This window comes from Lynx canadensis, chromosome E1 (genome assembly GCF_007474595.2).
Source record: "Lynx canadensis isolate LIC74 chromosome E1, mLynCan4.pri.v2, whole genome shotgun sequence".
In the NCBI taxonomy this organism is placed as follows: Eukaryota; Metazoa; Chordata; class Mammalia; order Carnivora; family Felidae; genus Lynx; species Lynx canadensis.
In genome coordinates this window covers 18,633,991-18,660,491 of record NC_044316.2, presented here as the reverse complement: position 1 = coordinate 18,660,491, position 26,501 = coordinate 18,633,991, and the positions used below count along the sequence as shown (strand labels likewise).

The following is a 26,501-nucleotide window of genomic DNA, read 5'->3' as shown; positions in this document are numbered from 1 at the left end:
AAATCCAAGTCAAGAAAATGAAACATTTCCATTATATCAAGAGTTTTCATTTCACAGAAAGGAAAAAAACAAATTCGGAAAGTAAAACAACGTGGAAGAGAATAAAATCAGGGACGTGGCAGTGTGTTGAAGATCGGCCAGAAGTTCCTTGACCTAAAAAAGCCCTGACCTGTTAACCAGCAAGTCAAGGCATCCGTAGGAAGATCCTGCATTCAAATCCATCACACAAGGGCAAGACCGTCAGACAGGGGCCAGAGGCTCCAGTGGAGACAGCCTGGGAGCTCTCTGCAGGACTCTCTGGGGTCCATGGAGAAAGTCTCAAATTCCAACTGATGTCATTGCCCTCCACCGGATGGGAGAAACAGCGGACTAAAAATCTGGCTGTCCCCAAAGCCAGGCAACTGGAAATAGGAGGACTCAGGAAGAATTTCCCCAACAAGAAACAAGAGAATAGAGAGGGGACAAGGAAGAGAAATCCTTGCATTTTGTGCAGTTGGTGAAGGGTGCTTTTCTTCCCCTCCTAATGTCTGGAATGGTCACAGGCAGAAACACTTAGAAAAATAAAAATGCAAAGTTCTATCAGAGGAAGAGAAAATGATTGATAGGAGGAAAATCTCCATCATGGCATGGAATATTCCATTTTACACAGATTTCCCCTGAAGGTCGAGGACTGAGCTAAAGGACACAGCCTGCGTGTAAGTGCCCGGAGTTTGGGGGTAAGAAGAGAAAGTCGTAGATGGAGCTGGGCTGGCTCAGCAACAAGAGTAGGGAACTCTACAGAACACCAGAGAAGGGGCCTCCTGCTTACCCTTTTGGATATAATACAATAGTTTCCTATAAGCTGCCAGGAGCATTCTGGCTCACAGATGTGGAAACATCTATATGGCTGTACTGTTTCCCACACTTTTGAGCCATTCTGGGTATAGTTGTAAACTAAGATCAAATTATACATCTTTGAAAACCCTGCTAACATTCTGCTCATACCACACTGTGAAATCAGAAGGAAGAGTGAAAACCAAGATAAGGTAAAACTGGGAATGCTATTAGACGTTTTGTCCCCAGCAAGACTACCACGGCCAAAAGCAGTTGCCTGCAGGATTTTCCTCTGGCTCCGATCATTTTCCCAGCATGCTTCACATTTTTAGATGTATCTATTACTATTCTGCTTATTGATGCACATGTTGATGTGTATAAATTATGCTTGTCTAGCTAAATCCGGAGCAAATTCCACATTCTCCGTCTAGAATCCCAGATTCAACTCCACAAATCCCATGATTTGAAACTCCTTACCTAGCACCCAAGCACCGAATAAACTTGGATGAATTCTCAGGCTTAGCCTGGAGTAATAGTTGAGAGGTCCAAAAAGCAAAAAACAAACAAGCAAATGAGCAACTCTCCTATTGCTTCAACAATGCAGGCTTTCCAAACTGCTATTAACTTTTTTTTTTCTTTTTTTTTTTTTGGTCATGACCATTACAGAGTCAAAAAACTATGGTAATCTTTTTCATCTCTGACATTTAACCACACTAGGGAACAATAAAATATTTGGCATTTTGATGTTGGTTTTTCGTTTTTTTTTCCTTTCCTGGTGGTGGTGGTAAGCTTCAAACCCCTGTTGTACAATTTATCAGTTCTTGGTTTTTTTTTTTAAGTTTATTTATTTATTTTGAGAGAGACAGCAGGCACGTTGAGAGCTGGGAGTTGGGGAGGGAGGCAGAGAGAGAGGGAGAGAGAGAACCCCAGACAGATTCTGAGCTGTCAATGTAGAGCCTGCCACAGGTCTCAAACCCATGAACCATGAGATTGCGACCTGAGCTGAAATCAAGAGTTGGAAGCTTAACCAACTAGGCCACCCAGGGGCCCCTGTTTTTTCGGGGTTTTTTGTTTGTTTTTAACTCTTAGTCATGTTTGGTTGTTGCTCTAAGTAAATACTGCTTCCTTTTAGTTGTAGGAAGGGGATACTTCTACTCTCACCAAGATACAGGTTCTGAAATAAGATCCTGTAGGAATCCTCCCCAATTTAAAGCTGATTTAAGAAGTTTGTCTGTAACTTTGGAGACCAGTGTAGATACATAGCTGCAGCCATTTGAATTACTCTAACCTGGGATGAGTACGTATTCTATAAAAACAGTCCACAATTGTGAACTGGACATATTCATGACATCGAGGGAAATACACCTACAATGTCCATATGAGTAATGAAAAGTTAATTACAGAAGAAGCCCACCTTTCCATGCTATTAAATAGTATGTATTCTGGGGGAGGAAGGGGAAAAGTCCATTCCAAATGAAGTTATGTTTACCTACAATGATGTGGTACAAAGTTGTGTGTGTGTGTGTGTGTGTGTGTGTGTGTGTGTGTGTTTCAATATAGGAAAATAATTTAGAATAGGAAAGAAAAAAAGGCAAGACACAAAATTTTATAGTGTAATCTACTCCTAAATTCTAATTATTTACATCTGCATGGTTATATTTATTCTCTTTGAACAAAAGAACAAAATAATATTGCTCCCCATCTTTTATACTCATGTACCCCCCTGTCAGCATAAGCAAATACGTAGAAAAATCACACCCTTAAGAGGTATAATTACATTGGGGGCACCTGGGACGCTCAGTGGGTTGAGCATCTGACTTCAGCTCAGGTCATGATCTCACAGTTCATGGGTCCAAGCCCCACAACGGGCTCTGTGCTGACAGCTCAGAACCTGGAGCCTGCTTTGCATTCTGTATCTCCCTCTCTCTCTCTGCCCTCCCCCGACTTGCACTCTCTCTCTCTCTCAAAAAGATAAACATTAAAAAAAATTTTTTTAATAATTTTTTTCTTTTGTTCTACTCTAAATACTCAACAACTAGCCCCTCCCCGCGCCCCCCCCCCCGTGCCTGGCACTGGGTAAGCCGTCCATAAGCAGGTTAACCGAAAAGAAGTGTGGGGGGGGGGGGTGCTTTCTTTTACCTGGAATTCAACATTTCACTGTTGGAAGAGTTGTCACGCAAAGAAAAAGTAGTCTTGCCTTTTGTTGTCATTTGACATTTCTCAAAAGAGTTTGACTAAGGCAGCTCCTCTCTCCCATCCGTATCTGCCACATATTTGAAATTCCCAGGCTTAGATGTCCTCCGTTGGAACAAGGTTGAGAGAGTCCAGAGAAGGGCCCAGTACAATGCGATTGTGTCATTTGTGATCGGGAACCAATGTGGTTCTGGCAGACCGACACTTTCATCAGCCCTGCTGTGTGAATAGCTAGCAGCCTCCAGAAGGCCCAGACCTCGGGGTGAGCTGACAGGGCGGGGTCTGTCTCCACTGAGGCCGGGACCGCGCCGACCACCCGCCCGGCGAAGCCGCGGGGTGCCTGACCCGCCAACACAAAGGCAGCGCAGGGAGGCCCCGGGGCGGGGTGGGACCTCGGCCCGGGCAAACACCCGCTGCCCCGTCGGGACGACGGCCCCCGCAAGGCTGGGGCGCAGCGATGATGTTCATTCTCGTCTTTTTTTTTTTTTTTGCATCAAACACGTGGGGACTGGGGAGGTGGCCGAAGCGGGTTAAAACCTTAAACGTCTTTTTTGTTCTTTTCGGTTCAGTCAGTGTAAATTCCACTTTTTTTTTTTTTTTTTTTAAATAGGGTCCACACCCGACGTGGGGCTTGAACTCACAGCCCTGAGATCGGCCCTGAGATCCAGTCACATGGTCTGAGCCAGCCAGGCGCCCCAATTCCATGCCGTCTTTAAGCGGCGGGCTAACGTGTATAATAAACTTCTCCGCTTGCCTTTTCCAAGGTACTTCAACTTAGATACACAGACAATGCTCCGGTCCCGGGGCTGGGGGTGGGGATGGAACGAGACCCAGCCGGACGCACAATTCCTCCTCAGCAATCCAGCCTCGCCTAGGCTGGGGATGCAGCCCCTGCTCCGCCTCAGCCTCTCCCCTCTTCCTGTCCTGGCTAGTGACTCCTCACAGAAACAGGGCGGGGCGCCGAGACCAGGCCGTCACGTCCCGAGCGTCGGGGGGCGGGACCTCGGGTGGCCACGTCACGAGACCCCGCCCGCGCCGCCCTGCTATCTCCCGCGCCGCCCGCCATTTTGTCTCCAGTGTCTGGTTTGCAGTTGGCGGCGTCGGAGGAAGTGTCTTGGTCCGTAGGCTTGAGGCAGGGAGCGGGGTCTATTGTCTGTGTTTGACTCCGTAGTTTGGTCCGAAGCCTTCCGGAGCTTTCCCGGGGCAGTCGGCAGAGGCTGCCGCCACCGCCCCCGCCCCCCCCCCCTCCCCCGGTCCGGGAGGGACTGATCCCGCGTCACGCCCCTCAACGTTCGCGGATCCCTTCTCTGTCGTTGCGTCCGCATCGCGCCCCCGGAATCAGACGGTGCCCCATAGATGGCCAGCTTTCCCCCGAGGGTCAACGAGAAAGAGATCGGTGAGGAATGGGACGGGGGTGGGGGTGCTGGTGAGCCCGCGGAGGTTGTGGAGAGGCAGGGAGTCCCTAGAGAGGAACAGTCTCGGAGTCTGAGGGAAGTCGGGTGAGCCGGGGCCAAGCCCTGGAGCGAAGAGGAAGGAAGCGGCCCCGCTGGTGGGTGTCGCCGAGGGGTAAATGGGTCAGCGTTGATGGCTCGGTGGGAGGCAGTGGGCAGAACTTAGGGTCCAGGGAAACCTGGGCGCCGAAGGCCCTAGTGACCGTGTGGCCGGGGCGGCACCCACCCCTGGGGACCCAGTTTCCTCTAAGGAGGTCTCCGCACTGCCATCAACCTGTCTCTAGGCTGGACGACTGGGGCGTCGAGTGGATAGGATAGGCGAGTGCTGGGCGAGTCTCGGGGACTCGAAATTTACGACGGGAAAAGTAAACTTGTGTGTTCTGAGCTGTAATGGAAGGGGAGGGGTCCTCATGTGTATCAACCACTCTTAAAGGAGAAATGCGACCGAAGAGGTGCTATCAGCCTGGAAAAAGCAGTGTTTAAAAAAAAAAAATGGCCTGGCGTTAAGAAAGGCGGCGGGTTCAGGGGAGGAGACTCAATTATCTTTCCTACACTGAGGCAGGGAGGAGCTGAATGGTTGGGTGGAGTGAGCGAGGAAAAGCTGTTGGATGAAAGAGCAGCCTGCAAAGGCTGTCTCAAAACGGGGCTGGAGACCAGCCCTGCCGCACTGAAGTCTGCGCAGTAGACACTGAAGGTTGTGTGGCGGCTCGGTTCAAAGCACCTCACGTTTAAATTCTCTCTTGGGGTAAAGTAACTGGAACAACTAACGGGGGGGAGTTGGTGCTGTGCATTGATTGATATGCCTAGTAAACACTGAACGTACCAGGTCACGTTATACGCCTTAAATATGTCCAGTTTTTATTTAAAAAAAAAAAAAACAACAAAAACCGAACTGAACTTACAGTGTTAATGAAGTGAGAATTAGTGGGGCGCCTGGCTGGCTCAGTGGGTGGAGCATGTGACTTGATCTTGGGGTCATGAGTTGGAGCCCCCATGTTGGGTCTGTAGATTACTCAAAAAAAAATAAGTAAAAAAATTATAAAAATAAAGTAGATGAAAATTGGAGGTGGCTACTTAGCAGAGAGCCTTTGCATTTCTCCGTTCTTCGGCTAAATGGATGCCTTAAAATAGATAGAGGAGGTATTTCTAGAGAAAGGGAGAAGCTGAAATAGCCAAAAGGCCTCTCTGTCCTGTGTGTGGGTTGAATTTTTACATCTAGAGACTGCTATCTTAGAATTCTGGACTTTTGTTCTCTTAGAGATAAGGTCGAATGGCAGGTTAGGAGGGGACTTTAACTCTGGTTTTAATACTATTTTAGATATACAGAGGAAACAAAATCCATGCCCCATTTTTTTTTAACTGTGCTTTAAGTCTATTAAGTAGGTCCTGAAGTGGAACAGAGAACTCAGAAGTTCTTATTCTTCGTCCAGTGGGCTGCACCCCCCCCCATAATATCACAGATTTATCTTTCATTTATCTGTGTTTTACTTGATCTTGATGAACTATATTGAAAACTTTCCAGTCCTCTCCTAAGGATGGATAGAGCTTCTGAGCATACGTGCATAAGGTAGAAGAACCATCCACTAAGCAGCCTTTTCACTTAAAATTTTTGCATATTTATTAGGTCCCAGTGTTATTTCCTGGGTATAATATAATATTACTAGCTAAGTGCCAAATATCTAAAAATTTGGCCTTTTCTTAAGCTTTTTTTAAAAACCCAGTTTTTGTTTCTTTGTTTCTTTCTTTTGAAGTACCGTTTGGATACAGAGTTAAACACTCCTATCTCTATGTAGCTCTGTATCCATCAGTAAGGACTTAACTTTTCCCCTTTTTCTTGGGTATTATAGCTCTTTGGTTTCTCAAGTACTGAAAGAAGAGGCAAGATTCCTTGAGTGATTAAAGAAGTGCGATGTGACAGGGAGTGAGTGCCTGGAGCTACTGCCCTCTTTCACAAGGCACTACCACAGATCCTCCCTTTCTGGTTTTGAAATTGCAGGGAGGAATGTGAAGAAGGAGCTAAATCTGGTTCACTTGGTTCAGCAGTGACTCAGTGTGTTACTACTACTGTACAGATAATGTAGTCTTGTATTTTATGGCTGAATTCCCGGGACAGGCAGCTTTTCCTTATATAAAGTCATTAAATCATGGATTTCTTAGGATACTAACATTAAACAGATGCAGATAATAAAGATTTAACCTAAAAACATTTTTTAAAGCACTTCATTACAACCTTGTGCTACTTGATAATATTTAAACCAGTGCTTGAATCATTTGATGCAAAGATCATTTAATATGCCTGTTAACAAGCAAGGAAACACCAAGGTAATTATTCATATAATACTCGTGACATTATGGCAGCTATTTATTTGGCAGTTTTAAAATAGTGACCCCAGGGGCGCCTGGGTAGCTCAGTCGGTTGAGCATCTGATTCTAGATTTCGGCTCAGGTCATGATCTCAGGATTGGTGGGATTGAATCCCCGCATTGGGCTTCTCCAGACAGTGCACAGCCTGCTTGGGATCCTCATTCTCCCCCTCTCTGTCTCTTGCTTCGCGCATGCACATATTCACAAGCTCTCTAAATAAATAAACTTAAAAAAAAAAATAGTGACCCCATTTCTTGAATTTCTGAATATTTAAGAATAAACTCACTTTATTTTCATGGTCTTTGTTATTTGAACCAGTTTTTTAGTTGTTAATTTCCAGCCTTTACAAGAGGAGTTTTGTGATTGTCAGCAAGGTAAAAGAAAAAGAGTGATCTTAAAATATAGACAAAAAGAAATGAGTCTTTTGTGGGAAAGTTAGTCTTGCTTATGCTTGCCAAAGGAGTGGTGAGGTATAGTCTAATTAACCAGATGTTTTTGAAGTTGAATGCAAGGGCCAGTCCTCTATTGTTTGAGTTAACACGAGTATACTCATCGAATTTAGCCAGGGACTTTCTCTTTACGATAATGTGTGGATTTTTTGGTTGAATTTTTTTTTCCCCAGTTGAATTTTAAAACTTGTTTCTTGGGGCACTTGTGCGGCTTAGTCGGTCATGATCTCGCAGTTCACGCGTTCTGGCCCCATATTGGGTTCTGTGCTGACAGCTCAGAGCCTGGAGCCTGCTTTGGATTCTGTGTCTCCTTCTCTCTCTCTGCCCCCCCCTGCTTGCACTCTGTCTCTCTCTCAAAATAGAGAAAAAAAATTTTTAAATAAAAAAGTAAATAAAATTTCTTCCCTTATTTGTGAACTTTCATTTTTCCTCCTAAAATTTATGGATTTTTTTAAAGATAGGTATGATTAAACAGAAACCTAAGTTATAAAAAAGGATTTAGGCAGCAGTTGTAAATTCAGGGGCCAGGCACAATGAACTACTGTGGTGAGATGTCCAAGTATGACTGTGGGCTTGGAGGAATATAAGCAGCAGCAAGCCCTTTCAAAAATCACTTGTATGTTTCAAAAAAAAAAAAAAAAGAAGAAAGAAAAGAAAAGAGAAAAGAAAAATCATTGTGCAGGCATATGAGGGTCACTGGTTTGTGGATTTTGTATTAAGAAAGTCATATAACTGCCTGTGAAATTAATGTCACCTTATGCTGTATTGATACAATCGAGGCAGGGTAGATGGGGGTTCTGCTGCTGCTTTGATTCAACCACACCTAAAGTATAGTGTTTAGTTCTGGGTGCCACTTTTATGAGGACCATAACTAACTGCAGTTTATCCAGAAAAGTGATGAAGGTAAAGGTGGGAAATGGACTTGAAACCATGTAATCTAAGGAATGATTGAAAGGCCTGTGGAGTTTAGCCTGGTGAAAAGATTTAGTTGCTGATGTCATGGCTGTCTTCAATATATGACTATCATGTGAGAGAGGATTAAACTTATTCTCTTAGGTCACAGTCAGGACTGAGTGGATGAGTAGCAAAGAGGAAGGTTTTTGAGTTATTAAAAGGGAAATTTTTGGTAACGTTGGCTGCACAAAAATAGAATAGCCTTTTTAGGCATTCATATTTATGAATATCTTAGAAAATTTGGTCTCAGTTTTACTTTTTAAACCATAGTTCATGGGTAAATGTATCAAAGATTTGGGCAAGGAAACATTGAAATCAGTAAGAATGGTAACTTCTACATATGCTTTCTATTCATTCAATAAATATTTACTGGTCACCTGTCATATACCAGTGCTCCACTGGCTATTGGCAGAGCACACATTGAGACGTGAAGTGACACCTGAATGAATACATTGAGGGGGCTGTATGTGTAAGTCTGCTCTAGCAATAAGTAGAAGTAGGGTTTTTTGTTTTGTTTTGTTTTGCTTTCTAAGTGTATTTATTTTGAGAGGAAGAGAGAGAATCCCAAGCAGGCTCTGTGCTATTCCATCCCACAAACTGTGAGATCATGACCTGAGCTGAAATCAAGAGTTAGACACTCACCTTACTGGGCCGCCCAGGCACCCTTTATAAGAATATGTAGTTTAGTTGCTGGGAAGTTTAAACCAAAAACATAAAATACACTGTGTTGACCAGACAACCAATCACAAAATAGGGAAACAAAACTGGTAGTAATTATACCTAAAAAGGGAGAGTAGCAAAATTTGAAATCAAGACCAATCCAAGAGAGCATTGGTGATACACTGATAAGATTCTTTTCCTCAAATTGAGGAAATTCTGGCCAAATTTGCGTGCACACATGGACAGGAAGAGCTTGTTGATCATGCTTCTTGTTAAATGCAGAACAAAAATTCTCTGTGTACTCTGGTAATATGCCAGTTTTTGTTACGAATGCTAAATTGAAGTACTCTTAACTAAACTTAAAATATATGAAATTTGTCCTTGAAAACCAAAAGAATTAATTCCAATTTGGGGTCAGTTTGTGACCACTAGTAATATGCTTGAGGACCACTATTTGAGAATCACAATGTAATGCGTTTTTCTTCTTCTTTTCTTTCTTTTCTTTTTCTTTCTCTTTCTTTCGTTTTCTTTTTTTTCTTTTCTTTCTTTTTTCTTTCTCTTTCTTCTTTTTTCTTCTTCTTTCTTCTTTCTTTCGGGCAAGCACAAGTTGGGGAGGAGGGAGAGAGAGGGGCACAGAATCTAAAGCAGGCTCCAGGCTCTGAGCTTTCCTCGCAGAGCCCAATGTGAGGCCCAAACTGATGAACTGTGAGATCATCACATGAGCTGAAGTCGTACGTCCAACCGACTGAGCCACCCAGGCGCCCCACGAATGTAAAGCATTTTAAAGCACTAGTTGGGAGGTTATACTAAACCTTTAAGTCCCTTCTAGTTCTGGAGGTTTTTTGTGTGATTTTTGTGATGTGGTCCTGAAAAAAAAAATATTCACATTTAAATAGACCATTTAATAGAGCTTTCCTTTGAGTAATGATGTAATACTGTATTTTATAGTGGTTTGTGATTTTTGAAAGCTACAAACTTTTGGGTAAGTTTGTTTAGTCTGTTGCATTTTATTTTATTTTTATTTGTTATTTTAGAAAGGAGCGTGCCCAATAGCAGTGGAGAGGGACAGAGGGAGACAGAGACAGAGAACAGAATCCTAAGCAGGCTCCATGCTCAGTGTAGAGCCCAATGTGGGGCTCAATCCCACGACCTGAGCCAAAATCAAGAGTCAGATGCTCAACCAACTGAGCCACCCAGGCACCCCTAGTCTGTTGTATTTTAAATGTTAGCAATTTGCTGAAAACCTAAGGCAATGCAAAAGTCAGGACTTAGTAATTGTTAGCTCCGATATATTACATTATTATCACTTAACCAGTTTTTTTATTGAAGCTTTCTAAAAAGCTTTTGGGTGAGGAAATGTTGGAAAATCATTTTATCAAAACTTGAAGGTAGTTGTTATCATTAACGGGTCTTCACACCAAGTCTTCACACCCTTCAGATGGTAGAAAGCAGAGCTCCTTATACCTTGTCTGCATAGAAGCTCCACGGAGTGGGAGTCTCAAATTAATATGGAGGCAGTCTCCATTGTTGGTTATGTGACATCCTATATATATGTTTTTTTCTTTTAGTGAGATCACGTACTATAGGTGAACTTTTAGCTCCAGCGGCTCCTTTTGACAAGAAATGTGGTCGTGAAAATTGGACTGTTGCTTTTGCTCCAGATGGTTCATACTTGCTTGGTCACAAGGACATCGTACAGTAAAGCTTGTTCCGTGGTCCCAGTGCCTTAAGAACTTGTAAGACTCTTTCCTTTTTTGTATTTTGTATCTCTTGGTAGGATTTACTATTTTTTGTGTGGAGTAATAAAAAGATATTGATAATGTAAGTTTTTCCTTGGTAGACTATTATAAATGTGTCTTAATCATAAGCTGAATATATGTATTGGAAAATTTGTAGGAAGAATTATCTGACCTTATACAGTGTAGAATATGTGTATTAAAAAGCAGAATCATGGTTCCTTGGTAGTGTATACCTTGTGTTGTGCTAGGGCAGGTGACCTTTGCTATGTGACACTTTTCGGATTTCACAACATTTTATTAGATAACAGTGGTACATGTAATAGATCATGTAATTACTTCTTATGTACTTAAAATTCCTCTGCTTGGATTTATTTGAGTTTCAGTATTTTTGTTAAAAGTTTTTCTAAGATGTATCATATACTAAATTTAATCCCTCCCTGCTTTTTGTGTCTACTTGACCTTCATAGTTATATTCATTAGTGTCATAGTTACATATTGCTTTAGGTCTAGAAAGTATGGGAAACGACTGATTATTATGGGTTATTTTTAAGGTAATTTTCTGGTGTCAGTTTTATAATTATCAGGTTTTTGTTTTGTGTTTTGCTTGTTTATACTCGTTTTAGGTTAGCTAAAGGAAGTCCTAATAGACATAGTGGTTTTGAGGAAAATTTCGAAACAAATAAATTATAAATTGATTATTGTTGAATTTAGTCTTTTTTAGCAACTGAGAATTTCTTTTGATCTGATTTTATTGGTCACACCCTTGTGACTAATAGCAGTTTTCCCCCTTCTCATCTGTAGGAGTCTATTGTTATTCAGTGTCACTGTGACAAATAATGCTGAAGTTATTTTAGCAAACATTTATCATTATTTAGTATCTATAGAAGTTCAGAGTAAATAATAACTGGATTTCAGTCTGACCTTTTTTTCCCCTCAGTCTCTTGCATGGCACCAAGAATATCACCAATTCAAGCAGTTTGAGATTGTCAAGACAAAACAGTGATGGTGCTCAGAAAAATAAGCCTCGTGAACATATTATAGACTGTGGTGACATAGTCTGGAGTCTTGCTTTTGGATCTTCAGTTCCAGAAAAACAGAGTCGTTGTGTCAATATAGAATGGCATCGATTCAGATTTGGACAAGATCAGCTACTCCTTGCCACAGGATTAAACAATGGGCGTATCAAAATATGGGATGTATATACAGGTACAGAGCCATAGTTTTTTTTTTGTTTTGTTTTGTTTTGTTTTTAACGTTTATTTATTTTTGGGACAGAGAGAGACAGAGCATGAACGGGGAGGGGCAGAGAGAGAGGGAGACACAGAATCTGAAACAGCAGAGCCATAGTTTTAAAAGCAAACCTGATTGTTTTTGATGCAGGGCATCTCTAGGCACTAGAAGATGTGATTTGAGGATTTTAACTTACTGAAAAGCAAGTATTGATGCTATGAGTGTGTCTTTATAATTGGCCTGAATATCATCTTCAGCTCGTGGTTTTAATTTAAGAAAATAGAGTTCTCACTGCTTGATCACTCTTCAGAGAATATTACAGCAGAAAAGGGCATGTCTAAGGAACATTTAGTTAATTATCATTTATAAACTAGTAATTTAGTTTATGACTCAAATAGCAGGGTGTTTTCTTATATACTTTTTCAGTGATAGCTTGGAGGCTTTCAAGGCAAATCTGGTTTCAACAATCATTGTCTAACCTTTGGAAGGTTTTAGTGACATTTTATCTGAAGTTTAACTAGATAGGTTGAGAAGTTAAATTCTTTGGGCAATTAAAAGTGAACGTATTGTTAACTGACTAACACAGTTTCTGACTGATAGTATGCACTCAAAAATTTGAAGGTTTTTTTAAATGAGCATTAAAACAATACGGTAGAACACAGCAAGTGATGCCAATATTGAGTGAGGATAATGAGTCAGTAAATTTGATTGGATTCTTGAAAAAAAAACTTAAGGAAAGCACATAGATTTTCATAGAAAACAAAACTCTTTCAAGTACATTTTTTCACTGATTGTCTTTGAAAATTTAGATGGTTATTTGATAACATTTATCTTCTGGGGAGCTTGACATTCTGTTAGTAATCCAAAGCCAAGGAAAAGAAAAAGGAAATTTTGACTTTATATTTAAAATCATACTATACAAAGATTAAAAATGATAATTAAGCTTTCCTGATAGTAAATTAACTTGTTTACACTTCAGGAATTCCCTTTAAACTTCCCTAAAAAATTTAGGCTTTGCTTTCCTGGAAATAATCCATTTTAAAACAGTACAAAAATAGAGACTCTTTAAAGGTGATAGTAAAAGTGCTAATAAGTCACCTTACACTTGATAAACTAAGGAGGTGCCAAGGATTTCTACTTTAGATTTTTTTTTCTTTTTAATGGTGAAGAGCCCTATTTTAAAAAAATAGAAGCTGATAAAATTACTAACATTGTCTTTTTCCCATTTTCCATTGCATTTAGGAAAACTCCTCCTTAACTTGGTAGATCATACTGAAGTGGTCAGAGATTTAACTTTTGCTCCAGATGGGAGCTTGATCCTTGTATCAGCTTCAAGAGACAAAACTCTGAGAGTGTGGGACCTGAAAGATGATGGTATGTCTTTTTTCCAGCCTGTGAAACATAATGAGTTTCTTGAGAGGTGGCAATCATCTAGGGCATTCGACTTTCAAAGTGGCATATGATCAAAGTTTCCTTTTCTCTAATCATTTGGTCCCTTTCTCTGTGTAGATCAAGCAAAACCATAAATGTAATCCAGAATAGGAGCCAGCAGTTACTCTGAACAACATATTATTCAGAAACTAGCCACACAGATCTGTATCAATGATTGAGGACACAATCTGGGTCAGTTTTAGGATTTTGTATGAACTGGTCTGTGTTGGTTTATTTCTTTCATCTTAGGGAAGGTTATTAACTTCCTTCATTTGCTTAGCAAAAATTTAAGTAGATTTTGAAGTTACAGATACATAATTTAGTAATCAAATCAAGTATAGATTAAAATATGATTTATACACTGGAATCTGTAATACCTAAATGCTAATAAGCATAATAGTAAGTTGGATAGGTTAAGTAACAAATTATCAAAAGTAAAAGACTTGCTCTCCAATATAATAAAAGGTATGTTAGTGTTAACTACTCAAGTTTTTCTGAAACTTTGTCAGTTGCAGTGCTTACAGAGTTGGAGAGTTCTATCTTATTTGAGAGGACCAGAGATGAGCATTTCTTCCCCCTTTTTAGCTGCTAATGAAAGAGATTACAGTTTTGGCTAACACCTTATACTTAAATAATATGTTTTAGGGCTCTACCAACCTCAAGCTGGAGGTCAAGGTCTTGCTCAGAGGTGTTGCAACTTAAATGTAGTAGGAGACAAAACCCTCAGGTTTGGAGACTCATTCCTGCTGATGGGTAATAACCATTGCCTGATAAAAATCATATGCTAATGTTACCAAACCATGACAGACCTCCTCTGCATTTCATCATTTGCTGACTGCTCAGCTTTTGAGAGATGAAGAGATTTCTCAACAGTTGTAACAGTAATTAAATTTTTATTTTGTTTTGCATATTAAATACTGCTTGCTTTCTCAATACATTTTCAGTGTGTGCATATGTTTTAAGAACATAGACTCAGTAAACTAACCGTAAGCTCAAGAGAGTAGGGACTTTGTCTTATTCACAGCTCTATCCTCAGTGGCTGACATACAGTAGGCATTCAGTAGGTATTTGTAAAATTAAGAGTTAAAATCTACGTAGACATAGTTGTGTGCTTTAGGTATAATGCACAGGGGCTTTGGAGCGGAATGTAGTTATCAAAAAGGAAGAAGGATGAAAGGTATTTTGAAGGTGTTTCTCAAGTCTCAGCCTTGAAATGTTGCAGTTCTTTCATTTGTAGAATAAGGGGCTTAGACTAAAAGAATTCTATCTTCGTAGATGAAGGGTCAGGAGACTTTTTCCTAAAGGGCCAGATGGTAAATATCTTGGGCTTGTGGACCATGCCATCTCTGCTGTAGTTCCGTCTGCTGTTGTAGTACAACATAAACAAATGGGCATGATTGTGTTCCAGTAAAACTTGACAAAGACAGGCAACTGGTGTAGTGTCCAACCCCTGTTACAGATAAATCACTGCCACTGTAGAAGCTTGCGATTCTGTGATTCTGCCATTTTTGAAATGCTGCTCTTTGGAAGTGAACTCTGGGGTTAACACCAGTATTTCTTTTGTTCAGGAAACATGATGAAAGTATTGAGGGGCCATCAGAACTGGGTGTATAGCTGTGCATTCTCTCCTGACTCGTCTATGCTGTGTTCAGTGGGAGCCAGTAAAGCAGTATGTATCAAAGTTCTTGGACATTCATTGTGAATTGGATTATAATGTGTGCATAATCACTTTAAATCTAAGTAACCTATTAAGTCTGCTCGGTGTCATGAATATCTTAAATGTTTTATTTCATGATGGGGAAAATTTGCATGAGGGAAATTAAATGTAGTTACTGACTGTGGAGTGAGAAATTGGATTGCTTTTAGTTAGAGATAATATTCGTAAAGTAAGGGATATGTCAAATTTATTTTTTCTAAGATCTAGGAAAGTTTATGCGATATAGAAGAGATCTAGTTCAAATGTTAAGACATTCCCGCTAATTATTTTCTTCTCTGTGTTCTATTTTTTTGTCCAGTTTGCCGTTTAAAAAGTTTTGAGTCCCAGCTGGTCCTGGACATTTAACTGAAAAGAAGTAACTTAAAAATCTAATAAAAAATAGCACTCGTATATGTCTAGAGTGAATTAGAGATGATTGACATGTCTATCTTGCATAGCATACCTGTAGACAGATTAAGTATGAAGTGACTTGAGAGGGTTATGCTTATTGATGAACTCTCTTTTAGTTGTCTACCAGCTCTGACTTAGTATAGTGCAGGAGATCTTATTTAGCTTCAGATGTTTATGAAAATTGTTGAAGTCCAAATACATGTGATATTCACAATACACTGAGTTAATGGGGGGTGGGAGGCTGGTTATAAATGCATTTTATTTAGCCAAGAAGTATGTTAAAATGATAGTTGCAAATGTTGGAAGTTTAGAAAAAAGTATTCAGTTCTTTAAAAATCATAAGAAGAACAAAGCTAGATATTGACATTGCTATTTTAGGCTGTGTGTTTTCCATATGCTTCTTGCTTTCCCTGTCACAGGTGGTGGCAGCAATATTGGTGATTGAGGTTATGCTGGCACCACTCGCACACAGGCGCACAATGGTGTTAGCTGGGCAGAAAGAGTGGCATCTCTGGCTACCGGGCTGGGGGCGACCTTTACCGTAGGATGAAGTAACCTTGCATTCGGCTGCAAGGTGTACTGTACGTACACAGGTGCTGGTCGATGTCCACTTTCTGCTTTTCTTTCTTTCTTTTTTTTTTTTTTAAAGTAATTTCCCCCGCAGTGAAACCCACTGACTCCTCCAAGTAAATTGATCTTCCGGTTTCAAGGAATTGGGAGTCTGACATGTGAAACCAATTTAATGTAATGTCATTGGCGTTCAGATGGTTTCTCTATTTTTTTGGAATTCTTTGCGATGTTAGAGATACCTTAAGTCTTTGATCCAACTTAAAATTCGTATTTATTTTTCTCTGGAAGTAATGTATTGTGTCTGTGCAGAAAAAAAAGTAGCAAAAAGGATTGCTTTACTCCAAGAGGAGAGATTGTCTTACTAGGATCGTTCTAAACCTCCAAGCTCGCATTTAATGTAACTAGACTGAAGTAAACGTTCGAATCCTATTCAGAACTATTCTGCACAGTCTAAGTTCTGGTCTTATACAATTGAAAAGTATATGTAAACTTGTACTAAAGTAATTTAAATGTTTTATAGTTTAAATGTCTAATGATTGTGGTCGGTTTGGGAAAATAAGATTGGCAAATCTTGATTCACAGACATGTTGTTAATTGTAATATTTTCATAAATTAGTTTTTTCATTTCATAATGTGGTTTAACATCCTTGTTGTTTGCCAAAGAAATTTCATTTGGCTGTGAAAATTCTCTTTGCTTGCAGTATCTGTTTCTCTTCCTAGGCTCACGTTGGTGACCCAAGCCTATTGTAAACAAGTGATTATCTCAAAGGGAGATGCCAATGGAGTAACAATTTGTTAACATTACATTTTCTGTCTGTATATTTTTTAAAAATTTGGTAGTTTCTGGAAAAAAAAAGAAGGGGGTTTGTAGTATTTAACCCTATTTACTTCTGTATATTTTAGTTAATTAGTTTTTGGAATAAATGGATTTCAGTATAACTTTGTGGTTAAGGTTAAATTGCATTGCCTTTTTTACGTTTAGGCTTATTTTTAAATTAACATTTAACAGAAACATTTGAAATAGAATTTGCATGTCTACTTTAATTAACTTAAAGACTGATTTTAATCTGACTATGACACTGAGCATATTCTTTTAATTATTCATAATTTATAATGTTTAATTTAATGTAATGTTAATTAAGCGTAGCAGTTGTAGTTTAAGTTGTGCCATTTTGTCCTCTGTGTGTCCGAAGGAAGCTATAACATTTGCCTTTTTATTGCAGGTTTTCCTTTGGAATATGGATAAATATACCATGATACGGAAACTAGAAGGACATCACCATGATGTTGTAGCTTGTGACTTTTCTCCTGATGGAGCATTGCTGGCTACTGCATCTTATGATACTCGAGTATATATCTGGGATCCACATACTGGAGACATTCTGATGGAATTTGGGTGGGTGCAGCATGCATCAATTGTAGTCTGTAATTCATCTCTGGCTGTCCATATAGCTTTTAAGAAGTTACGTGAATGATTGGAATCACTAACATGTTGAACCTAAAATTGCATTTTGCCATAATTTTTTAAGTTGCAGTATTATTTAAGTCCTTGAATAATGCAAAGCTGTAGATACAAATTCTAAAAATAAATTTGGCTGTCTTGATACAGATCGTGTTATTGTCATGTAACAGCATATGACTCTGTAGAAGTGGTAATTATATTTAGAGTTTCATGTCAGGGAAAATAGTTGAAACTGAAGTTGGAGTTAATCTTAGTGATTTAAACCGCATTATAAAAAGGAGATTAGTAATTCTTTTAAGGTTTCTTTCATTTAATATGAATCTATCAGCTCTCCCCAGGCTCCTCAGTTGTGTTCGTTGAGGCCACTTTAAACATTCAAAGACAGATGTACTCTGTACCTGGATAGTTTTGCTTCTTGAAGTGACCCTCATTTCCACTGAATACATGTATTTGACCTCAGGCACCTGTTTCCCCCCCTACTCCAATATTTGCTGGAGGAGCAAATGACCGATGGGTACGATCTGTGTCTTTTAGTCATGATGGACTGCATGTTGCAAGCCTTGCTGATGATAAGTAAGTGTGTGAATTACATTTTGACCTATTTATTGTCTTTTAAAGATTTCCTTTTATCTTTCTACTTAATGAAAACATTTTCAAAGCTTAAAAGAAAAAAAAAAGCCTTTCTGCAGTGTGGGTTTTAATGTCTCTTTCTCTAAACAAGACTTGGGGATGTTGTCTGTCTTAAAGAACATTGGCCTGAACTCAGGTCTTGATCTCTCAGTTGATGAGATCAAGCCCCACGTCAGGCTCTGTGCTGGCAGCATAGAGCCTGTTTGGGATTCTGTCTGTCTCTCTCTGTCTTCTCTCCATCCCCCCTTCTCTCTCTCTCTCTCTCTCTCTCTCTCTCTCAAAATAAATAAATAAAACATTAAAAAAGAAAAAAATATTGGCCTGAAGCGTATCCAGGTTCACTAAAGGTAATGCACGCCTTCCCTGTGCGCCTTGTTTGTTAACCAGTGTAAGCAAACTGGGGAGATTTTAATGACCCCACAGAGATTTTTTTCAGTAATACCTTGTAAAGGTTGAAGCAGAAGGACGTTTTCAAAGTGGAATAAATGGTAAAAATGGTCATTTGTGTCCACTGCAGTTGAGGCTACAAGATGAGATGGCACACGAGCGAGATGCACTGCTGATTGGTACAAAGCAGAAACTAGATACAGCCATTCCGTTTTCTCATGCTTTTATCATGCAGTGTGCAAGGATGCAGCAGTAAGCAGTTTCAGAAATTCAGAAAGTGACTCATTATCATCTTTCCAGAACATTAGCAAATGTACAGGGAGAGTTTTTTGGGTTTTCTTTTTTTTTTTTTTTTTTTGGCCAGCAGTCACTTTTTCTGTTTGTTCAGGTTTTGAATGTCCGGTCTCTGCTGTTTGTAGACACACTCTACCTATGTGAAAAGGCTTTTTTTAATGCCTTGGAAAGAGAGTATAACAGATCAGGTATTAATTGAGTGTAAAGAGAAAGATTCCGGTTGTGACCATTTTCGATCTGAATACCGGGAAGGAGAGGTAGCCATGCATTATAGTCTCTTAAGTGTCAGTTGGTCCAAATTACCAATTGGTATAGGCTAGAAAATATTTGATAAAACAAGTTACAGTAATTGCTTGCTGCAGTGATGTGATATGTGCATGTTGTGTGTATTTTGTGACTTGGAACAGAGTGCCATTTTTATCTGAATTATAGAAGTTGCTTTTACTTTAAATTTCCTGTTACTCACTGTACAATTTATTTCCTTTCTAGAATGGTGAGGTTCTGGAGAATTGATGAAGATTATCCAGTTCAAGTTGCACCTTTGAGCAATGGTCTTTGCTGTGCCTTTTCTACTGATGGCAGTGTTTTAGCTGCTGGGTAAATAGAATTTTCTCTTCTCTTTAAGAGGCAATTTAAGGTGGCTTTTGGTCAAAGCAGCCAGTATTTTATTGTCATTAAATCTTCCAGAAGGGCTCTTTGTACTACTGTTGCTTTGTCATAGAGGATCGTTGGTTAGGTCTTCTTAATTAGGTTTTAACATGGGGGCACCTGGGTGGCTCAGTCTGTTAAGTGTCTGACTTCGGCTCAGGTCATGATCTCATGGTTCGTGAGTTCGAGCCTGCTTCAGGTTCCATGTTTCCCTTTCTTTCTGCCCCTACCCTGCTTGCATTCATTCTCTCTCTCTCCCTCTCTCCCTCTCTCTCTCTCTCTCTCTCTCTCTCTCTGTCAAAAATAAACAAAAACATCAAATTTTTTTAAGTTAGGTTTTAATGTGTAGCTTATGACTCTCATACACAGCTTTGAATGATAGTTGTTGGAGTTGTAGGATGTTTAAATACATGTACATGTGTGACTGAGCTAATGATTTCTTTTGTTTCTGTTTAGGACACATGATGGAAGTGTGTATTTTTGGGCCACTCCAAGGCAAGTCCCTAGCCTTCAACATTTATGTCGTATGTCAATCAGGAGAGTGATGCCCACCCAAGAAGTCCAGGAGCTGCCAGTTCCTTCCAAAGTGTTGGAGTTTCTCTCCTACCGCATTTAGAGGGCTCTGTCTTCCTGGTGCTAGGGACTGACCGAGCACACGTGACACAAACCTCAAGCTTGACTGACTTCAAGTATCTGTTTTTCAAGGTTTAGAAGATTTATTTAATTTGATACATTCTTGTAGTGCATTTTGGTCATTTGATCATATTAAAATATTATTTATAGACTATAGGAGAAGTATTTCCAAACATATCAAATGTAAATTTTTTTTAAAGTTTAACTGTGAAAACATATACATACATGTATATATTAGATATAAGCTGCTATGTGTTGAATGGACCCTTTGCTTTTTTAACTTTTAGTTCCAACATGTATATATTGCTTCAGTAGATCCACAATGTATATCTTAGCTGTAAAGTGGAAGGATTTTTTTTTTTTTTTAAAATTCTGGGCCACTGAGTTAGATGGTAAATATTGGCTGAAGAAAGCTGAATTTCCTCATTAAAAAATGCAAATTTGGTTGGGGGGTGGAGGTCAGACCTCCGACCTACAAGTAAAACCCCTAGGGAAACGATTTTGTTTTCCTTAGGAACGTTATCCAAGAGGTAGAATTTGAATGTGACATAGCCAGGGTTATAACTAGGAAAACGATGTGTGTGTCCTGTCGTGGCCCCGCCCCCATAACTATTGTTGTGGGCCTTAACTTTGGAAAGCAGCTTGCTACTTTAACCCCGTGGTGTAAAGTATTATAAATTTTAGTCCATTTGAAAAGTCCATCTACTGTATTATTGCTAAATATTTTGTTGTTTATACTAAGGGACAATTTTAAGACCGTGGTATTGCTTTTTTGTTTGTTTTTTGTTTTTTTTTTTACATGTATCATATGTTTCTGCAGGGGGTGATATTGGTGATTTGCCAAAGAGAAGCAATACAGTATATCTGCTTTTGCCTTCTGTTATTTATCGTACCTGCAGATATTAAGAATGTATGCATTATGTAAAATGCTTGATTATTATTTTTGAGTTTTTTAAATTAAAGACTTGTTAAAAAAAACCACTCTCACAAATGTTTCTTCTGTGTGTGGGAAGGTTCAGTGCTTTTGTCTGTCTCCGTTGGGAGACTGATGAGGCACCACAGCAAATGAAGCCAGGAGGCTGATGAATAAATAGTACAGGTACCACCCCTGTGCCAGTTCATGCCTCGTGGACGCAGCAGCTTTTATGTTGATGTGTTCTGGGAGAACTGCTGTGATTATTAATGCTTTCTTTAAAAGCACAGAAAAGCTTGGGGCGCCCAGCTGGCTCAGTCAGTGGAGCGGGAGACTCGATCTCTCAGGGTCATGAGTTCAAACCCCACTTTGGGGGTAGAGAGTACATAACGTGCGTACATACAATTTAAAAAATAATATAGAAAAGCTGTAGAACAAGGGAAAATCACTATTGAGCAAAAGAAAACTATAGTCTTTTAGGGGGAACCAACAGCCTCATAGTAAGTCTATTTCGTTAAAGTAGCCAAAGGAAAGTCTAGTGACGTGGGCCTTTTGAGGAGGTGAAATAAGCAAAACTTTTATTAGCCACGTGTGCTCTCGAAGACTTGTTTGCACCAAGAAATTATTTGAAAGTTCTCCCAGTTGGCTCTGTGAAGGGTGGAAGTTATAAATTTGAAAGCCAGTTGAAAATGTGCCCAAGTTGCTTCTTGAGAATCACCTATCTTATAAAAAGTAGCGCAGAAGCATCTTATCTTTAAACCTGTTGTGATTTTTTACTTCAGAATGTGTCTGCTTTATAATTTGAAAATAAGATACCATTACTTATTCTTCACAACATTAAATGATTTGCTCTCCAACCAACGTATGTGATCAAGTAAAAATCGCATTTTTGGAAGATGCATTCTCTGAGAAGGCCGGATTGCTTACTACCTCTTCATGTGAAAATCACAGCGCCAGGGTGAATGGAAGATTGCGGAATATAAGTCAAGTAGAAACAGACTTAAATTTTCCATTTATCTGTGGAGACTGAGATAATAGGATGATACTGCTTCAGACTGAGTGACCCAAGGAAGGTAGGGAAGATGTGGTTGGGTCGGATTCTAGCGATGCTATTTTATCGGAATGATGCTGCTTTCTCCCATTTGCCAGAAGCGTGCCATTCGGAGAACTGTCAAGAGATCATTTATGTTCAGATGTGGTTTCCTATCTTGGTGCCCACAGGGGTGCCTCGCAGTTAGCAGCCATGCTATCTTTTCACAATTTCACATGATTTAAAGCGACGCTTGAAGACCTGTAACTTGATCTTAGGTCTGCAAATCTTGACTTTATGATGCTTGATGTCCTCTGCCTACTTGTGACAAAGTAAAGTTGGATTCAGCTGGTTTGTACTGCCCTCAAGGGCAACAAGACAGCATTACGGCAGGAGCATGCTTCTGGGTTGAGGCAGTGGCCAATGGGTACAGAGGACTTGGCTCTCAGCCAGCCAGCACAGGGATGAGAAAGAGACTGAGAAGCCAAATATCTCCTCTCAAGCCAAAAACCGGAGAGTGAATCCAGCCATCAGATTCATCAGAATGAAGGTTTGCGGGTGATAAAATTCTGACCAGGTTCTGGCCTAACAATGCATTTTAACTATAGAATGTATAGATTATAATACAAGTAATATCTACAATAGAGTTAAATATAGTTAATTGTATGTCAGTTTCAAAATCAGGTAAAGCATCCATTTGGAGTATACCGGTTTTATTGTTTTTAAATCCCCTTGGAAGAGCTGTCAGCAATAAAGTGCAACCTGGAGAAATGGTCATCATAACTGTAGCTTCTGTTTATGATAAGATGTTTAGAAGTGAAGATTTGTAGGCAATTTCATCCTGTGCTTGGCTCTGTAAAGCTTGCTTTTAGCCAAAAGCAAAAAGCTGGCTTGAGCAGGGTTAAATTGACTTATTTATATACAGGTAGCTGGGTAGCTTTGTGTGGTTGTGATTTGGCATTTTTGTGGGTTTAATAGTTGAGTCGGAGAAAAAGATAGAGGGATTGAGGAAAGAAGGTCAATTTTAATTCCACTTTTACCAACTCTGGCATTATTCTCCCTATTAGAGCCTACAACTCTGATGACGCTTGTGGTTTCTCTTTTAGAGATGATCGAAAGCTAGGAACTTTCTTTACCTGTACTACCATGGGAAGTCGTTCTTCTGTTCTGAAATAACTCTAGACTTGGCTAGGAAAACGTGTTAACACAGTGATGACCAAGGACTGTCCTCTTGAAGACAGGTGAAGTGGTGACTCCAGTAAATTGTTTTGTGTAGATCTTCCAATTGATTAATAATGGAATGTTCTTACAGAAAAATAAGGATGAATATTAAAAGATAGCTGAGAAAGAGATAATGCTATGAAATACAGCAAGGAGTGAGGCTACTATAAAATGGAAACCATAAAGACCTAAGTTTGCACTCAGCTTTGGGGCGCCTGGCTGGCTCAGTTCAGAAGAGCATGTGACTTTGATCTCGAGGTCATGAGGTTGAGCCACATTGGGTGTAGAGATTACTTAAAAATATGTAGAATGTTAAAAAACAAAACAAAAAACATGTTTGCACTCCGCCTAATTGGCTCAAATGCAAAATGGGAAGTTCACCCAGTAAGTCATGTGATGCACTGGGTCTGTCTTATACCATCATTCAATGCTTATTCTTGAAGAAAGCACAGTTAAAGCTTTCTATAGGACCAGCAGGAATAACTTCCTAAATGCTTTTTTTTTTTTTTTAAGTTTATTTATTTATTTGAGAGAGACGGTGTGAGCAGGGGCAGAGAGAGAGGGAGAGAGAGGATCGCAAGCAGACTCCATGCTGCAAGTGCAGGGCCTGACACGGGGCTCAGACCCACAAACTGAGATCATGACCTGAGCTGAAATAAAGAGTTGGATGCTTAACCGACTGAGCCGTCCAGGCCCCCCACTTCCTTCATACTTCTTAAACAGATGGAAACTGCCAGAGCACACAGGTATCCATTTCCTTGTATTCCCTGACGTCTAAGGCCCCTAAGACAATTGGCAGAAATTCTAGGTTTCAGGCTTGAATGATACCAGTTGAGCTTAGAAGAGGAAGCAAACACCCCTGTGGGCCTGTGCTCCAAGCACCTGCAGCCCCACATCAGGGTGTCTCTACCATCACCTGCTTTGGGACATGAGCCTGTTTCACTGGTTTTTACTGAATTTCATGACATTCCAATTCTTGCAGATATTTGAGTCTCTGACCCTTACATCGATGGCCTCTTTTTGGTGGTCACAGATATGCTGCCCCAGCACAAAGTGGTCTTGCCCCTTTCTCTTTCTCAAATCATCAGTCTTAATTTCTACACCACTTCCTTGGCCTATGCCCTGTTGCCTGTCACTGCTCCTTAGGTGTTGCCGCCTCCTTAAGAAGGCAAATGCCTCCCCCTGAGGGGGTCCTGTAGCCTCGGGGCTCTGCCCCTGGCTGGCCTGTGGGTCACAGTGACAGCTCTTTGGAACCATGGAGAGATGAAAGACTAGCCCTTGGGTCGCAGGCATGGAAGTACCCCTGTGTTGGGGAATTTGGATGAGAGGCCCGGAGCCAACTGACCCAGCTTGTGCGACGTGGAGAGAGCACCTCCTTCAGAATGTCTGAGCCATGCTGCTCAGCACCTGGCAAAGACCCAGCCTTCCAGGCTTGGCCCCATCTGGCCCATCGGGAGGGTGTTCATATAGCAGATTGGCCTGGTTTCTCACCCCAGGGCCTGTTGCCCGGAGGACTTTGCAGAAGTGTTGACTGAGGCTGCAGTAGTCCCAAGGTTGATTGCAGACCCTGCCACTTAACAGCTTGTAACTTTTGGAGCTTCGAGATCTATCTATATAAATGCTGTAATAATGCCTCCCCTACACAAGTAGTGTTTATTTTGTATCTATCTGTACAGTGTCAGGTACCCAGTAGGCATTCAGCATTTGTTACTACCATTCCTTGAGCATTGGCCAAGTGCTCAATGCTATTCCTGGTACTTTCCGGCAACTCAAGTATTATTACAGAGCTGTGGAGGTTCAGAGAGACCGGCTTACCGGTCAAGGCCATACAACTAAGAAATGACATCCAGGATTTGAATTCTATTTCCTCTGTCTCCAGGGCCGTGGATGAGCACTCTTCTTTAGGCAAGGCATTCGGTCAACATAGACACCTATGCTAGTCCCTGCCTGTGCCTCCAAGCCCTGGGGTCAGCATGCTGTCAGGCCTAACTTTTCCCCAACACGCCCCGCTTTTCCCTGAATCACAGAAGACGTGAACTTACAAGGAACGACTCCAAATTTCATTGGAGATGGAAACCTACACAGACCAGGAAATGACTGCTGAGCTCTGCCCTTTGCGTGCTGCCTGGGGAAATTACACTGGACGTTGGTCAAGTTTTTTCTTCCGCGCCGTTCTCCTTAGGAACTTATCTCAAACGAATCACTTTTATTACCCACGTGAACAATCGAACGCACAGGCCGAAACAGGAAGCAGCAGAGCAGTCACTGGAGATGACAAGGTCAGCTGACCCGACAGCCACTGGCTTGGGAGATCAACACCAGGTCTGGTTACCAGGTGCCAAACCTAGAGGAAGCTTGAACCTCTTGCACCAGCTGAGCACCAGGGTTAGACTCACTTGCCTGGAGCCGACCCAACAGGAACAGCCACGAGAGTGGCTCTGCGCCAGGTGGGAGACTTCTCCAGGTCAACCGATACAGATGCCATCAAAGGAGCAGGGGCAGTTCATAGGCAGGAAGGGGCCAAGTCAGAAATAAAGGACCAGAACATCCCTAACATACTCCTGGATTAAAAGCTAACACTCTTATCCCTCCACATTTGAACAACTCTGAAATTAGCATGTACTTTAGAATCAACACTGTCTTTCAATTTTTTTTAAGTGGTACACGCTCATGGTACAGATTATAAGCAGTGACATCTATAATTAAGAGTTCAATGGATGTTATTGATCACGTCAAGAGTAGAAGACATTAGGGGCGCCTGGGTGGCTCAGTCGGTTAAGCGTCCGACTTCAGCTCAGGTCATGATCTCACGGTTTGTGAGTTCGAGCCCCGCATCAGGCTCTGTGCTGACAGCTCAGAGCCTGGAGCCTGTTTCAGATTCTGTGTCTCCCTCTCTCTGCCCCTCCCCCACTCAGGCTTTGTCTCTGTCTCTGAAAAATGAATAAACCTTAAAATAAAAAAAAAAAAAGAGTAGAAGACATTGGCGACAGATGAATGGGGTGCAAGGTAAGAGGACACAGGTGAAGGGTCTAACAGTTGTGAGCCCTTCCTGAAAAACGGTTTGACAGTAAAAATCCAGCCAATGAAAATCTATTCCAATGGAAAAAATGGCTAACATTTACAGACCCTGTGATGTAGCCACTGTCCTAAGTGTTTAAGCTGTATAATCCTCACAACAACCCTAGGAAGCAAGTATTGTTATCCCCATTTTATAGATGAGGAAACTGAGGCATAGAGGGCTTAACTAACTTGCCAAAAAGCCACCTGATAGTAAAGGATGGAGTCAGGATTCAGGCCAGCAAAACAGTTGCTCAGCCTGCAT

At 40.7% G+C, this 26,501-nt stretch overlaps 1 protein-coding gene across 1 annotated transcript; it reads left to right on the top strand.

The window, feature by feature from the left end:
* The first annotated feature begins 4,078 nt into the window (after nucleotides 1-4,078).
* Nucleotides 4,079-20,993, top strand: WSB1 (WD repeat and SOCS box containing 1). The gene is given in 11 exon segments (XM_030295077.2): nucleotides 4,079-4,402; nucleotides 10,453-10,554; nucleotides 10,557-10,620; nucleotides 11,561-11,829; nucleotides 13,096-13,227; nucleotides 14,853-14,953; nucleotides 17,185-17,357; nucleotides 17,884-17,891; nucleotides 17,894-17,996; nucleotides 19,224-19,331; nucleotides 19,839-20,993. Coding segments are annotated over 11 exon segments (1,260 nt in total). The 5' UTR covers nucleotides 4,079-4,362; the 3' UTR covers nucleotides 19,999-20,993.
* Nucleotides 20,994-26,501: the final 5,508 nt, after the last annotated feature.